The sequence below is a fragment of the Panicum virgatum genome, chromosome 5K, assembly GCF_016808335.1.
Source record: "Panicum virgatum strain AP13 chromosome 5K, P.virgatum_v5, whole genome shotgun sequence".
Taxonomy (NCBI): Eukaryota; Viridiplantae; Streptophyta; class Magnoliopsida; order Poales; family Poaceae; genus Panicum; species Panicum virgatum.
In genome coordinates, this window is record NC_053140.1 from 14,126,776 (window position 1) to 14,144,428 (window position 17,653).

At 46.3% G+C, this 17,653-nt stretch overlaps 1 protein-coding gene across 1 annotated transcript; it reads left to right on the top strand.

Annotated features, from left to right (window-relative positions):
- The first annotated feature begins 6,557 nt into the window (after window positions 1-6,557).
- On the top strand, window positions 6,558-7,541 carry LOC120710542. Its single transcript, XM_039996203.1, has 3 exons — window positions 6,558-6,697; window positions 6,776-7,165; window positions 7,247-7,541. Exons 1-2 carry the CDS (start codon window positions 6,566-6,568, stop codon window positions 7,163-7,165), a joined length of 522 nt encoding a protein of 173 aa, XP_039852137.1. The 5' UTR covers window positions 6,558-6,565; the 3' UTR covers window positions 7,247-7,541.
- The last annotated feature ends 10,112 nt before the right edge of the window (window positions 7,542-17,653 follow it).

A 17,653-nucleotide genomic window follows, 5' to 3' on the forward strand; every position in this document is an offset into this window, starting at 1 on the left:
GCCCTCCTTTACCACAATTGTAGCATGACCACTGAGTATTGTCTACATCTCGCTTTGCTGGGCATCTTCTAGTGTGATGACCTAACTTGCTACGGTTGCAACACTGTTGTGAAATATTCCCCTGTTCACATGAAATAGCAAGACATCCATCTGGGCTATTTTTCTGCTCCACCATATCTCTTTGCACATCATGATTCTTCTTGATAGAGTTGTCATGCGGAGGTTGAACAGCTTTAGGCAGTGGTTGGTTGAAACTGGATTGAGTACGGCTATTTGCCAATGGTTGCGGTAACTCCAACTTTTCTTGGCTTGCTTTACTAATTTGTTTCTTAGGCTGCTTGCTTCTTTTAAGCTGATATTCTTTGAAAGTGATAGTCCAATCCTCGAGGTTTATAGTCGGATTTCTGTCTTCAGCTTGAGTAACTCCTTCTAGTACTGGATCTTGGGCAGATAACTTTATGTTGATCTCTGAAGGGTAACGTTGTCTTGCTTCCGCTGTCATTAAGCTATCTTCTTGGAGACACAGATGACCATAATGCTCACAGCATTGACATGTTCCTAGAGTCTTACTAATCTCATGTTGTTCTTTTTGGAGTGGCTTTGGTGCTTCATAGTTTCTCTTACGTTTTTCATTATTCCATGCTTCAGCAACTTTCATTTGTTGACGACCATTGCAGATGCTTGGAGGTTGCTAGTATTGCTGTTAGCGTCACCATAAACTTCCTTCTTGACATCCTCGAAAGGATTAGGTAGAAAGACGGAGGATAACAAGGAGGGGGAGGTATAAAAGAACCCATCTAGACAACTGATGTCATTGTAGATAGAAGACCCACAATACACCAACAATCATTACAAAGAAACGAATCAGACAAGGTCATAAAGTCAAGCATCATCATGCAAACACTGAACTCCACCAGTCAACACAATCAAAGACGATGCTAAACGTTGTTAATAGGGCTTCAAGGGGTACTCCTAAGCATGGTTATATCTTCCAGCTTCATCGTTGATGACGCGTGCCTCCTTCAATTTGTCCAGCGTTGACTCCACCTTCGTGATTGTAGTGGGAGTGTCATAATCTCGCTCAGGCTTGATTCTTTAGTGGAGTTCTGAATCCTTCATCCAACTTGAGTAAGAATGTAGGTAAGTGGTACAATTTCCAATCGCTTCGACTTGACTCCTCATGATGAACTGTCAGCTCAAACCTTCAGATGACTTGGACGGGCATTAGGATACGTGGTATGGATCATCTAATTTTCTGGAATCAGGAAAGATAACTTGGAATCAAAAATCAAGGGATGATTCCAGAGTGGTATTGTTATTATTATTATTATCTTGGAAAGAAGAGGCACAATGTGAAAAACTGAGCACATTGTAACAAAGAAAATAGGCTCAAGAAAGATTAAAAGAAATTCAAGGATGGAATTTGTATAATCATACATCAAGAAGGATTAAAATCAAGGAGTGATCCAGAAGGGGAAATTAGACCGTCCAGAATTGAGGGTCTAACATTTGCGAAATAAAGATGTGCAAATGAGAAGGAGTCAGACGAGAAAGGTGAGTTATCAAAGCGGATTGAGAGAAGAAAAAGCTAAGGAGTGAGAATATTCAATGGAGGGGGTCAAAGAACAAGTAGGAATAGATTTGATATCAAAAGAAACCTTAGAACACGGTCATTGCTATCTAGGCTTACGTCATACAGTCGACACAGCTCTGATACCACTTCTGTCACACCCGGTTTTAAGGACAAAACCGAATGCATAACTATATGTATGCCAGGATCAAGTTTCATACATATAGAGACATTATAAGTGAATAATCAGTAACAGTATCACGAAAAAGAGAAAACAACAAATAAAAGACTATCAGAGTTTACAGCTTATCCTGGAAACGAAGGCTCCAAACTTCACAGGCAATCGACTGGGGGTTGCGTACGCCTAGAACTCAGCAACATCTTCAAAAGACTTCACCACAACTTTCTCCTTCTGAGCAGCAGTAAGCAAGGGTGAGTACACTTATGGTTGGTACTCAGCAAGGCCACAAGAAATAACCAGAATGTGATTTCAATCCATCTTTAAGTTTATTAATCATGTGAGGGTCCAAGCCGCTCTTGACCGTGAGCACGGCTAACCGGTTAGTTTTAACTCTGCAGAGGTTGTACACTTTCACCACAATTCGCATAAAAGTTCCGAAGAACTTTGAACCCAACCACGCATATGTGCTGATCAGGCACAATACCACACTTCCGAGGTGTGATTGCATAGGGACGCTACGAGGCCTTTACAAAGATTCCATAACCTATGACAATCCGCTAAGGTTTCAAGCCAAAGCGGTCATAACACTGTCCTAATGAGGTGGTACCTTGCCAAAGGACCATTAAACAATAACAATTGCCCCAAGAGGACCGAGCTATATCCCGTCGATGCATCCCCTCTTGCCCTTTTGGTAAGACTGTCACAAGCTAGAGTCTCTAATTAATCAGCCAAGACCAGAGCCATATAGTATTGTGGTTGTACTGTTTTCTTGGGTGGTTCTCCATGTTCCAATTAAATCATATCATCTTGTGAATAAAGCATAGATAGAAGTATGGTTAGGGTCACTTGCCTTTCTCCAACGAAAAGCTACTTTTACTGCTCTTCAGCTTTTGCTCACTTGGAACTCTTGATCTTCAATCTTCAAACAGCGATCCTTCTACTCGGAGCAATCAACGAACAACCATACAAAGCAAACAAAAAGATACAACTAAGAACAATACACCAAACAAGATAAAAGATTTAAAAGAACGCACTAAAGGATAGGGCTCGCTGCTACGGTTACGAGAGCGCAAGAAATGCGGAAAACGGAGCTAAAACGGCGATTCTATAGACTAAACGGTGCTTCAGGGATCTAGTCGCGATTAACTAAAGGGTTAAGGACTAATGGAAAAGATTTGTAAGACACAACAAAGTGTGCTCACAGGGGATAAAAAGGTTATAAAACTATTGCACACGTTGCAAGGATCACGGGAGCGCGAGAATCAATAAAAACGGAGCTAAAACGAAGAAGATATGGCTAAAACAAGATTTTAGGGGCTTATTTGTAAAGAAACAGAGCTTCCAGGGGCTAGATCTGAAGAAACCAAGGGCTAAAACGAAATTAAACCTAAACTACAGGGGCTAGCAAGCAAAAACCTAGGCTTTGGACGGCGGATTCAATTTTAGAAAAGCTTAGGGGCTAAAACAGAAAATAAAGGACTGAACTGTAAATACTTTTGAACTAGCTTGGACCGAGGGTTTATTTCAGGAAAACTGAGGGGCTCTTTTGCAAAAATAGCCAAGGTTGACCAGTGTTACGGTTTGACTCGGCTAGATTAGATCTGGGCCGTTGAGATCAGATCGGACGGCTATGGTTCGGATCAGATCTGGTCCGCTGGATCGAGATCCAACGATCCAGGGCAAAGGGGGCGGAGGGGCGGCGGCGCTGTGCTGGCGAGCGGCGGTACACGGCCGGAAGTTCGCCGGAGTTTCCGTTTTGGCACTCCGGAACTCGATTCGGCTCGGGCTTTGATCGAGAAGCTTGCGCGAGAGGCCACGAAGCAATCTAGAGGCTCGGGTGCGCGAGATGGAGGCCAGGTAGGGGCGTGCGGCGATGAGGAGCGGTGCAGGCCAGCGGAGCTTGCTCCGACAGGCGACAGAGCACGAGGGAGAGCAAGAAAGAGAGAGAGAAAGAGAGGGAAAAGAGGAGCGCAGCGCTGCTCACCCCACGGCGAAGCTCCAGGGATGCACGGGCGGCGAGGAGAGGCGTCGGGGCAGCGGCACGGTGGAGCGACGAGCTGCGGCGAGCTCGAGCGTAGCGGCGGCTAGGGTTAGGGTATCACGGCACGGCGGCTGCTGCGGATGAGGCGGGTCAAGGGCGTAGGGGTGGAACTTAAATAGGGGGGGCCGGGGATCCTTGGCTTGCGAGCCAAGGCGGCGGGGCGACGCGCGTGTGCCGGCCGGACTCAACGGAGTCCCGCTCGGCCACGGAAGGAGGACGACCCCGACAAGCGGGGCCCGCTTGTCGGTGGCTGCGGGAGGAGAAGGCCGGGACGGGCTGGGCCGGAGGAAAAGAAAAGGTAACGGGCCGGCGATGGGATTTTGGGCCGCGGGAAGGAAAAAGGAAAAGGAGGGAGAGGGAGATGGGTTGGGCCAACTGGGCTGAAAAGGGGAAGAGGGTAAAGGAAAGGTATTTCCATTTTTGAAAGGATTCAAACACATTCAATTCAAATTCGAATTCAAGAATTCAAATTCAAACTGAACAACAAACAATAAAACTATGCAAGGACAGCATGAATGCACAACAACAAAACACATTCATTTAATTTTATAAAAAAAACAACCAATTATCATTTACTTTTACTAAATTCCCTGTGAAGAAAAGTAAATGTTGAGAAAATTTTAAAACTATGAGAAAATTGTTGTTTTGTTTTTAATTTTAATCACATCCTGAAATTCAGAAATTTCAGGGTGTGACAAACTATATGACAAACTATCCTGCATATGCTTGCAGGGCCAAACTGATTCGTCCATGAGTGCCGAGTTGAGACAGGTTGCCGATGGTTTTAGCTACAGGGTCAAGTCGTTTAATGTTTATGACGTGAACGGATATCGCTTCCACACAATGACATACGAGCAGAGTCGACCCAATCAAAGAACCACTAATACCGGCGTTTTTACGCCAAGTCAAGATGGAGTCGAGTATTACGGAAGAGTTGAAAAAATATACGAACTCAAGTTTCATGGTTCTGTACCGCTCACTCCAGTCATTTTCAAATGCCATTGGTTTGATCCAACATTAACAAGACATACCCCTAGTGTTGGCCTAGTCGAAATTCGACAGGATTCAACATTACAAGGCGAAGATGTGTACATTGTGGCTCAACAAGCCATACAAGTTTATTATCTCTCATACCCGTGCCAAACCGACCACCGTCTTCGGGGTTGGAATGTTGTGTATAAAGTATCGCCACACGGCAAACTACCTCTCCCAAACAACGAAGATTACAACAATGATAGAGAGTTTTTTCAAGAAGAGGGGCTACAAGGGAGTTTTGTGATAGACTTATCCGACGAGATTGGAATGGAAATCGACAATGAAAGGGAAGTTGACGAGGAAGGTGGAGATGAGGTTCAAAATATTCAGGACTTACAATTACTAGAGCGACTACGTTTAGGCAGAGACAGTGAAGACGACATTCCTCCTTCGGATTCTGCTGGTTATGTTGACAAAGCTGATAGGACTCCCGATTATGATGACTACTTCTAAAACATGTAGGACTCGGAATATTTAAAACATATTATGTTAATTTGTAGTTATATTTTCTTTATTTTCATTTATTTGCAAGTATTGTTTATCCTGATTAATTCGTTCACTCCTTTTGATTTCAGGTAACTAAACAAAGATGCCAGGCGGTCACAAGATGACTTGGCTGAGCTCCTTGTACAGAGGCAGTGGTGGAGGAGGCGGTAGTGGGTCCGACGCACCCGAGGGGTCCAGGAGCCGTAGTGTTCGCAAAGGTGGTGGAGGATGGGGAGGGAAAGGGAGACGGAGAGGGAGGGGTGGAGGAGGAGGTAGTGGGAGTGGTGGAGGAGGTAAGGTGAGGAGGGGGAGGAGGGAGAGGACCCCTTCTCCTGTAGAGGACGAGGAGGAGGAGGAGGAGGAGAGGGTGGAGGACCAGGGGAGCGAGGAGGAGGAGGAGGAGCATGTGCAGGGGAGGAGGAGGAGCATGTGGAGGGGGACGAGGAGGAGGCCGAGGAGGGGGTGGCAGGAGATGAGCGGGTGGTGTGGTTGCGTGGACCGTCGCAACTCCCGCGACGTCCGATACCTCTAGCGAGACGCCCGATGATTCGGCCACTAGAGTCTAAGTAAGTATGTTAGTACTTATTTATTATGCATTACATATATTTAAAATTGCAATACTAACTAAAATTTTACCTTAAACACTCTTGCAGGGGGCGCGCAAACGGAAACCAAATGGTATCTTGGGTCTTTTGTGCCGGCTGCACTTCTCCGGGCTCGTGATGCATACCGGGGTGCTAGAGCTGGCATACACGTGGGACCACTACATGGCCAGCCCGGACGCTACTGATCGCGAAGGAAGGAACTTCACCACCAAAGCGAGGCGGGTGGTCGGGGAGTTGTGGGTAAGTCATCCTCGCACTAAAATGGTTGAAATATCGCATTCTGTTTCAATTTTTGGAATAATGATTGCAATTATCTTGTGGGTATATATGCAGGATTTCTACAGGTACGAGGAAGGCTATGAGGCTCGGGCGAACGAGCTGGCTCACCATGCTTGCTACAAGCTGGTGAAGGACATGCACTACGAGGCGCGTGTCCAGGCCGTCGTTGTGTACTGCGCCGAGTTCGAGAAAAGGAGTGTCAAGAAACCAGCCGCAAGGGACATCTTCCTCACGCGAGACCAGTACTTAAGGGTAAATAAATGCCATCTCTACTCATTTATCTTGTATTTGATATTACAATATGTCATGCACTTCATTATTTTTAGGTGCCTCCGAACTGGTGCGCAAGCAAGGCCGAGTGCTGGTCTATGATGGTGGACAAGTGGATCAGCGAGGATTGGGCCCGCCAGCACGTCTTATGCCGGGAGCGCCGCTTGATGATGCCGGGTCCGGCACATCATCAAGGGAGCCTTAGCCTCGGCGAGTACAAGAATACTTGGGTAAGTTCACTAATTTTTTCATTCTTTCTAAAGCTATATTTTTAATTCTTACTAATCATCTTGTTGACTTCTTGGCAGTCGGAGTCTCATCCAGGCCAGTCTTGCAACGACTTCACGGCGTACGCCATGTCTCACATGGGCAGGGCGACGTCGGATGTGGCCTACAACCCGGCGGCTCCACCAGAGGCCTACACAAACCCAAGCATCCACGCGCGCATCAATGTGTACACGGAGGTGGGAAGGGCGCTCCACGGGGAGACTTGGGATCCGACCACCGCGCCACTCTCCGGAGAAGCCATCATGAGGGCGGGACAAGGGAAGAAGTACGGGCGGTACTTGATCGCCAACAGCTTGGTCGACACGGCGAGTACGCCTAGTCTCTCGCAGCTTAGGGCAAGTACCACCGACTCGACCCCGCCCATACGCCCACGGCCTGAGACTTCAGTGGCCAGTGTGCACCAGAGATAGGTTAGTTTAGATTTAGTTGCCGTTCTATGATTAAAATGAAACTTTGCTTCGTATTGTAACATGGAGGTTTAAATCTTGTAGGCCGAGATGGAGGCAAAGTTTGAGGAGGAGAGGAGGTGCCGAATGGAGATCGAGGCCAAGGTGGAGCAGGAGCGGAAGCTGAGGGAGGAGCAGTCGGTTATGTTGCACAGCATGGTCACCTGGATGCAAGGACTTGGCGCGTCGATGAACTATGCGACGCCGCCTCCTCCCTTCGCCTTACCAGCTCAGCCTTACTTTCCTGCATGACCTTCTGACACTCCCGTGAGTATGCTTTGTTTGTAGATATTAATTATTATATCTTTATTATTCTTACTCAATTTATGTGTTTCTATTTGCAGAATCAGTCGTGGAATGCATCGAACGAACCTCCTCCGGACCAAAACTCGCCGGCGGCCCCATGGCAATCTTGGCCACCCCCCTCCACCTAACCGTGAGTGATTTGTAGTACCCTACTGGACTTGTGATGTGATGGACTTGTAGTACCCTTGTGGACTTGTAATGTGATGTGATGGACTTGTATTCGGACTCTATCTATGTGATGGACTTTCAGACTCGTTTTATGTGATGTGATGGACATTATCTTGTGTTATTTCACTACTAGAAAACAGGCCAAAGGTCCTGTCCAAAGGTACCAGCTGCTGTTGCAACCGGTACTAATGCCACGCATCAGTACCGGCTGCAAAAGCAGCTGGTACCTTTGGCCAGCGGCGATCAAAGGTAAGGTGTTTGGTACCGGGTTAAAGCATCACCCGGTACCAAAACTTCAATATAGGAACCGGTTAGTGCCACCAACCGGTACCAAAAGCACATGGAGGAATAGGTACCGGTTGGTGGAACCAACCGGTGCCTAAAGGGTGGACAATGGTACCGGATTTTGCCATGGCCCGGTGCTGCCACGTGCCCACAACAAAGGCACCGGTTAGTAACATCAACCGGTGCCTATGCCTTTTGTTTGGCACCGGTTGTTGAGCACCAACCGGTGCCTTTGAGCCACGCCTATAAATACCCCAACCCCTCCCCCCTCCAAGCTGCCGTGAACTCACTGTTCATGGCAGCTGAGTGAGGGGAGGGGAGGCGATTTTTTTTCTTCAAAAAAGGTTAGTTATTTTTCTCCATAACTTAGCAATTGGTTTTTAGAAGCAGTTATCATTTAATTTATTTGATAAGTAAATAGTATCTATTTATTATAGTTATAAGCATTATCAATTATATATTTGAATTCAAATTTAATATCGTATGAATGTATTATTTGTACACTACAATGATGTATATAAATGTATTGTGGACCTAGATGAGTCGGCAATGGATGTACATGGCCGATCGGCGTTCAAAGGAGTTCATTGATGGCGTGCATGAATTCATAGAAGCGGCCGAGAAACACAAGTATGACGGTTTCGTTCGTTGTCCATGCAAATTCTGTAAGAATGAGAAGGATTACTCATCATCAAGAACCATCCATAGTCACTTGTTCAATAGTGGTTTCATGCCGAACTACTATGTTTGGACCAAGCTGGCGAAAGAGGAATTGAGCTGGATAATAATGTAGAAGAAGAGGACAGGATTCCTGACTTTGCAGCCAATTATAATTCCTTTTTCAACGACACTGCAATGGGTGAGCCTGAAGAAGATACTGAAGGATATGTTGTAGAAGATGATCTTGGTCAGATGCTGCGCGAAGCTGAGGAAGGTTGCGAAACAGAAAAGGAATCGAGAGATCTGAAGCGTATGTTGGAGGACTACAGAACATTGTTGTACCCTGATTGCAAACAAGACCAAAAGAAGTTGGGTACCACATTGGAATTATTGCAATGGAAGGCATCAAATGGTTTGTCTGACAAGGGATTCGAGGAGTTGCTGAAACTTATTAAAAACTTACTCCCTGAGGGTAACACCTTGCCGGAAACAACATACGAGGCAAAAAAAGTTGTTTGTCCTTTAGGATTAGAGGCACAGAAGATACATGCTTGTCCTAATGACTGCATCCTATATCGAGGTGAGTATGAAAATTTGGATTCATGCCCTGTATGCAACGCATGCCGGTATAAGATCCCTCGAGATGATCCAGGCGACGTTGAGGGGATGCGTGTCAAGAAGAGGGTGCCTGCCAAGGTGATGTGGTATTTTCCTCTAATACCACGTCTGAAACGTTTGTTCATGAACAAAACGAATGCTAAATTGATGCGATGGCACAAAGAAGAACGTAAGCAAGACAATATGTTGAGACACCCCGCTGATGGGTCGCAGTGGAGAAAAGTGGACAGAACATTCCCAACATTTGCAAATGAAGCGAGGAATATAAGGTTCGGCTTAAGTACGGATGGCATGAATCCTTTCGGTGAGCAGAGCAGTGGTCATAGTACCTGGCCTGTAACACTCTGTATATACAACCTTCCTCCCTGGTTGTGTATGAAGTGGAAATTTATTATGATGCTGGTGCTTATCCCCGGCCCGAAGCAACCCGGTAACGATATAGATGTGTATCTGAAACCACTGATTGAGGATCTTCTATTGTTGTGGAAAGATGAGGGTGTTTGTATGTGGGATGCGCACGCAGAGGATCATTTTAACCTGCGTGCATTGCTTTTCGAAACCACCAGCGATTGGCCAGCACTAAGTAACCTCTCCGGACAATCCAATAAGGGTTATAGGGCATGCACCCATTGTTTAGAAGAAACCGACAGCATGTACCTCAAGCACTGTAGGAAGATCGTGTATATGGGTCATCGTCGATTTCTTCCGATCAAGCACCCATTAAGGAGGAGGCATGCTCACTACGATGGAAAGGCAGATCATCGTACCAAGTCTAGGCACCATTGTGGGAAAATGGTGTTTGAAATTGTCAAAGATATAAAAGTAGTATTCGGAAAAGGACCCAACAGCAAATCAGTGTAGAGTGATGACGGACGTGCACCTATGTGGAAGAAGAAGAGTATTTTTTGGGAGTTACCTTATTGGGAAGTCTTAGACGTCCGCCACGCAATTGATGTGATGCACCTAACAAAAAATCTTTGTGTGAACCTTCTAGGTTTCCTTGGTGTCTACGGTAAGGCAAAGGATACATTGGAAGCGCGGCAAGATCTTCAACGTATGAAACAACGGGCCGCCCTACATCCAGAAAAAAGGGATAAAGGGCGTCATTATCTAGGTCCTGCGTGCTACACTCTTAGTAAGGAAGAGAAGCAAAGTATGTTCGACTGTTTGAACAGTATCATGGTCCCATCAGGCTACTCTTCGAATATAAAGAGGCTACTGAACTTGAAAGAGAAGAAATTCGCACACGTAAAGTCCCATGACTGTCACGTGTTGATGACGCAATTGATTCCAATTGCACTTAGAGGTATTCTACCATCTAATGTTCGAGCAACAATCATAAAGCTATGCGCATTTCTCAACACAATTTCTCAGAAGGCAATCAATCCATCGAGTTTAAGCAGGCTACAAGAGGATGTTGTCCAAAGTTTAGTCAGTCTTGAAATGATATTTCCACCATCATTCTGCAATATTATGACGCATCTTCTAGTTCACCTGGTCAAAGAGATTGGTATTCTCGGTCCTGTTTTCCTTCATAATATGTTCCCTTTTGAACGATACTTTGCAGTACTAAAGAAATACGTTCGTAATCGGGCTCGTCCAGAAGGAAGCATTGCGAAGGGTTACGTCACAGAGGAGGTCATTGAATTTTGTGTTGACTATGTGGAAGAACTCTGCCCAATTGGGATTCCAGTATCACGTCATGAGGGGCGGCTGATTGGAAAGGGCACACTTGGAAGAAAATCAGTAAATGCCACAGATCATGCCACGTTGAGCAAAGCACATCTCACAGTTCTACAACAATCAGCCTTGGTGGCTCCATACATGGAGGAGCACATGCAAATTGTGCGAAGTATATACCCTTTGAAGTCTGAGACATGGATTACAAAACATCATAACGATACATTCGCCACCTGGTTGCAGAAGGAAGTCATGGCCAATGATCAAATTCATGAGCAGCTAGCTTGGCTGGCTAGGGGTCCGGCAAATTCAATCCTGATGTACCAAGGATATGAAATTAATGGTTACACATTTTATACAAGAGCCCAAGATAACAAGAGCACCAATCAAAATAGTGGTGTCCGTATAGATGTCACCGACTCTAGTGGCCAAACGAACTCATATTTTGGTTACATTGAAGAGATCTGGGAACTCGACTATGGACCGTTGAAGATACCTCTATTTCGTTGTCAATGGGTTAAACTCACAGGAAAAGGTGTCGATATCGACGAGTACGGAATGACAACGGTAGACCTCAAAGAGTTTGGCTATCGAGACGAACCATTCGTCCTAGCTAAAGATGTCACTCAAGTTTTCTATGTGCAGGACATGTCTAGCAAAACGAGAAAGGACAAGTCTAGGAATAAATCAAGTTTTGTAGGTGCCGGAGATGAGGCAAAGCGCCATATTGTTCTGGCAGGAAAAAGAAAAATTGTGGGAGTCGACGATGTCACAGATGAAGAAGAATACAATAAGGTTGAAGATATGACTCCGTTTACAGTGGAGGTTGACACAAGTATTCTTTTAGCCGAAGAGGAGGCTCCGTACGCACGTCATGATCATAATGAAGGGACGATTGAAAAGCGAACCATCGTTAATATTCCCTTAGTTGAATGATTATGTCTTGTAATATTTTCTGTGAACATTATTAGATTTCTTATGCAATTATTTGATTTATTATGCAATTAAAATAATTAGTTATGCACCTAAATGATTTATTATGTAGTAATTAAAATTATTGTACATTTAAATGATTTATTATTGTGCACCTAAAACCATAGTTAATATTTTCTTAGTTCAATGATTTACTAGGCAGTTAATAAATTTATTGAGCAAATAACAAATTTATTAGACAATTATTTTAACTATTAGACAATTATTTAAATTATTAGATAATTATCTGATTTTCTAGGCAATTATCAGATTTATTATGCAAATATTAGATTTATTACGAATTATGAGGCAATTAATAGATTTACAAGAGAAAAAGAAAGGGGAAAAGAAAAGATAACCTTTGGTACCGGTTGGAAAATCCAACCGGTACCTTAGGGTCCTATTTGGGTTAAAAAAAAAGTGGGGCATCGCGCGGGAGTCGGACCGTGGCCGCGAAGCCCAAATTTCCGCGAGTTACCATTGAGATACTGACGAATTCCGTTCAAAGGGGCTCAAAGAAGATTGAAAAGTGAACTGCAAAAGGCCTAAGGTACCGGTTTTGTTAATCCACCCGGTACCATAGGGGCTTTTCATTTCCCGCCCGTTGGGCCCTAAGGCACCGGGTGTGCGGAGAACCGGTACCTAAGTCTCGCCTAAGGCACCGGTTGGAGATACAACCGGTACCTAAGGCCTACATAGGTACCGGCTGAATTTTTGACCCGGTACCTTTGGCCAGGGGTATAAACCCGTTGCCTTCTTCCTCCCAATTCTCCACTGCTCCTCCATTCCTCCGGTCGACCGCCGCCGCCCTCCATCTCCGCGCGTGCACCGTCGCATAGTCGTGCCGCCGCTGCCACATTGTCACGCCGCCGCCTCTTCCTCTCTGCGCTCGGTCCGGCGTCATCCGCCCGCGCCGGTGGTCCCCGCCCCTCCTCCGCTCTAGCCGCCGGTAAGTGCTCCGCCCGTGAAATTCAACGTCGCCGGCGCAATTCCGACCTCCCTGATCCCTCCACCGGCTTCGCAGCTGGACCTCGAAGCTTCCCATGGAGCTAAGTGTCCCAGAGGACCCCTGCATTGACTCGTCCACGGGCACCGCACCGCCCTCGCTGCTCGCCTTCGACGCCACCGCCCCAGCACGGCCGCCTTGCTCGATTTCGAGCCTCGGTAAGTCCCCCAAGCCCTTGCCATCCTTTTGCGCCCGGATTCGAGCCCCAAAGCCGCCCAGCGCGTACGCCCTGGCGAGCGCCGCCGCGCAGAGCTGTCACCGCCGTCGAACCCGCCGCCCCGAGCCTTCCCTAGCCCCGCACAGGCCATAGGTGGATCACGCATGCCACGTAGTCCATCATAGACCCAAAGCCCGGTCGATTTGACCCCCGGAGGGCCGAGTTCGGTCATCTCCGGTGAGCCTCCGCCGCGGGAGCGTCGTCTCCGGCGACTCGCGCCGCCGCCCCGCGCGCCCAACCGACCTCAGCCGCCCGATCTTGATCCAACGGCCGGAAACACCCGAGCCCGAGTCAATCCAGGCGGATAACAGTCAGCGCCCATGTGTTTTGCTAAAGAGCCCCTCAGCTTCTTCAAAATAAACCCGCAGTCCATGCTAGTTGAAAAGTATTTCCAAATCCGCCCCTGCTTTTACGTTTTAGACCCTGATCTTCTTTAAAATTTAACCCGCGGTCCACCCAACCGTCGCCCCCGGTCTTTTTGCATCCTAACCCCCGTGCCTACCCTTTAATTACGTATAGGTCCCTGGTTTTGCAGAAAAAACCCCTAGAAACTTAGTTTTTCTTGCAGAAAAGCCCCTAGACCTTGTTTTAAGCGAAGTTTTCACGTTCTAGCTCCGTTTTAGGCGTTCTTTGTGTCCACGCGATCATTGTAACACGTAGAATAGTTCTAGCATAGTTTTGGTTGCTGTTTTCATGTATTGTTCTATTGTTTCTTAGTTTTTGCTATTGTTTGCAGTTTGAGCAGCAGGAGCAGTTTGAGGAAGGAAAGTATAACATGTATTTAAATAGAGAGTGAATAATGCTTGTATTTATGTATCTATCATGTATTTTTGTAACTCATATATTTATCATGTAACTCGTGTAACGATGACGAGTAACGACGACGAGTAACGACGATGAGTAATTTCGTATTCGCTCTCTAACTCACGCATTCGCCATCCCTCGACCCTCAACTCTAGACCTCGACCCTCAACCCCGTTCCTCGACCCAGTTCCTCGACCCTCAACTCTCAACCCCATTCCTCGAACCGGTTCCTCGACCCCATTCCACGACACACACACACACACACTGTCTAATACACTCTAACACACACACACACTCACACTAACACACACAGACACACACACACACACTAACTCTCTCTCTCTCTTTCTCTGTCCCTCTAACATACACACACACACTCTCTCAAACACGCATATTTGTTCAAAGAATTGAATTCTCCTGCTTCATTTAAGGATGGACACATACTCTAACACATTTTTACGGTTTCAGTTAAGGATGGACCCCTTCGGTGATGAGCAGGCCGCAGGGCAATACATGTTGGACGCAATAAACGAAGATACGAGGACCAACACCACCCAGCCAATCGCTGAAGAAGATGCTCGGACAGCTGATTCGTTCCTGAATATGTCTGGAGATGCCGATGAAGAAGATGATGACTTTGCACCGCCGCCCAATCAACAGCAGCATGTTCCAGTACGAATCTTAAAACTATATGCATGGTGTCTTCAGTAGATTAGTTTTGCGATTAACATATCTTTTCTGTAATTTAGTCGACCTCCGCATCGACTTCGTTGAGCCAGTCAAAAGGGAGACGCCGGCCAACCAAGAAAATGGAGGGAAGACAGGTCGTCAGAGAAGTGGACGCAGAGAGCTGTCCAAGTGCTCCAGAGGATGCTAGCACAAAATTTGTCAACCAATGTGGGGTTATTGTTCGGGCAAGAATTCCGATCACCACAAGACTATGGAAAACGACCAAACCCGAAGAACAGCAACACGCCGTGCCTGCACATCAGAAGGAAATGCTATGGGCAGAACTCAAGGATATGTTCACTCTTTCTGAAGGAGTTGACCAAGAACTTGTGAAGAAATGTGCCTTGAGAAAGATGGCCCTTGCCTTTGCAACTTTCAAGAAGAAGTTGTACACCAATTACATCAAGAAGGATAAGGAGCCGAACTGGGACGATCTTCCTCAGGTTAAACCATACTGGGAGGAGTTCAAACAATACAAACTATCAGAGGAAGCCCAAAAAAAATCCGAACAAGCCAAGGTGAATGCTGCAAATAAGAAGTACAGCCACCACCTTGGGGCTGGCGGGTACAAGAAGTCAGTTAAAAAATGGCAGAAGATGGAGCAGGACCTTATAGATAGAGGCATCAGGCCGACGACTTGGGATTGGCCGGATAGATCCAAGTGGTGGTTATTTGCTAATGGCGTGACACTAAACCAGTTGGATGGAAGTTTGGTCATGCCCGAGCATATGCAAGAAGTGTCCCGCGATCTAGTCGCTGCAATAGATGAGACTCAACAAGGAACATTCCATCCTCAAAGGAAGAATGATGAGCTGACAAGGGCATTAAAGAATCCGGAACACCCTGGACGAGCCCGCAGCATCGGCGTGGTCCCATGGAAAGTTGCTTGGGTCGGAGATCCCTCTTACAAGACTCACCAAAAGAGCAAAGCCGAACAGGAAGAGAAACTTCGTGCCATAGAAGAAAAGATGAACGAGAAGGTTCCGTCCTTGGAATCTCAGATGGACGCCAGGGTCAATGAGGCGGTGCAGCTAGCTCTGAGCCAAAGGGGCACTGCTCGGTCGCACCCGGATGTTGTGATAAGCCCAGCCTCTCAGCGACGCAGCAGCTGTGCATCCACGGCGGCGCCCGACGTACAAGCGGAACAGCAACCCCAGATTGAGCCAACGACGGTAGATGACCAGAGGTATCCAGTGGATGATGTCACCATGCCGACACCGTGCGAGCAAGAAATATATCCATTCATGTCGCATACGGGTCAGCCCTGCCCCTGAATCCTTCTACTACAATTCATGGAAGGCCGATACCTCCTGGCTACACCTCCGTCACAGTCGAGCAGATAGTTGGAAACAATGAGAATCTTGAGCTCGACTTCGTTGGAGGGGATGGAGAGAAGACATTGGGAGACGCACTGCACGGGGTCGTTCTATGGCGCAAGGCCGACATCAAACTTACTGCAAGCACAACGGCTCCCGTGCAGACCGATCGCCCGTCTCCGCAGCCTACCTCACCGCCATCCCCACTACCACCTCCTTCACCACCGTCTCCGCCGGCGCAAAGGGCCACGAGTACTCCAACTCCTCCTACACTAGAAAAGGGAAAGAAAAAGACAGCATCCCTCCCAGCGGCTGGACCCTCAAAGAAGAAGCAGAAAACGATCGAAAGACAATTAACCTACGAGAAAACCGCTGAGGAGTTGGAAGAGGAGACTGCTCGATATATAAAAGAACAATTGAAGCCTAAAGTCCCCCCGCCGAGGGAAAAGGTACCTCTAGAACTAGGGAAAAAGCTTCTCGCAAACCTAGACAACCCACCAAAATCGAAAAGCTTACCCTCGGACTATGATCGTACTCTGACAAAGGCACACAAGGTGAGAAATCTGAAGAAAAAATGTGGCAAGACCATTCCTCAGCTTGGCACACAACAAAAAGAACTCGAGCCCCTCCGGGTGCCAGGGTTGCCACTCCTACACCCGACGGACATACAACTCCAGGCGGACCTACAGGCCGCAATATTTCTTTCTGAAACTGGATTAACGCTAGAGGAGGCAACGGGGCATGTGGAGGCAAAAATCCCTGTCGCTCGCACTATTACTCCATTCCAGCATGGAAAACCGTTTGTCATTGAGGAAGAGGAGAAAAGTCTAGGCACGCAAATGTTCAATTTGCATAGATGGTACCTGCGAATGGCGAAAGACGAAGGAAAAATGTTTGGAGTCAAGTATCGTGACCATGATTTCTTCCGCGGGGAGGACGACTTCTGGGTGTACTTCCAAAATTTATATCACATTTACCATCGACAAGCCCTCGACGCCTCTATCATCACCATTTGGGTTTTGTAAGTATCACTTACCTCTACATTAATACTTTTTGTTAACAAGAACATAATTATATGTGTGCATTATAAAATTTGTATTGCATCATTTAGACAGGAGATCCAAAGAAGCCGAAAACATGGATGGCACCATCAGATCGGCTTCATGTCTCCTTTGCTAGTCAACCAGAAATTGATCAACGAAAGTTACAAGGAAACGTGCAAAAACATGTACGATTCGTTGACTAGGCAAAGTTACAAATCCTATATATTCATACCATACAACTTTGGGTAAGCCTTGATCGACTCAAACCTCTGTTATATTACTAAATAAATACTAAGTTGTCTAATACAGTTATGTATATATCATATCTATATCTGCAGTTATCATTGGGTTTTACTCATACTTTCCATAGAGACCGGCAATCTTATAGTCTTTGACTCAATGAGAAATCCATATTCCGCAATCCAACATATCATAGACCCCTTAAACAGGTAAGTTCAGTTTGCACAATCAAATCTTTTTTCTGTTAATAACAATTCCTGAATATCAAACTTAACTTTGAGCGTAGGGTTTGGAAAAAAATTGTGAAAAATAACAAAGGACGTGGTCAATGGAGGCCCGAACTGAACGTTAACATGGATTATCCGGTATGGTCATTCATAAAGATTTGTCTAGTTAAGTATATAATCC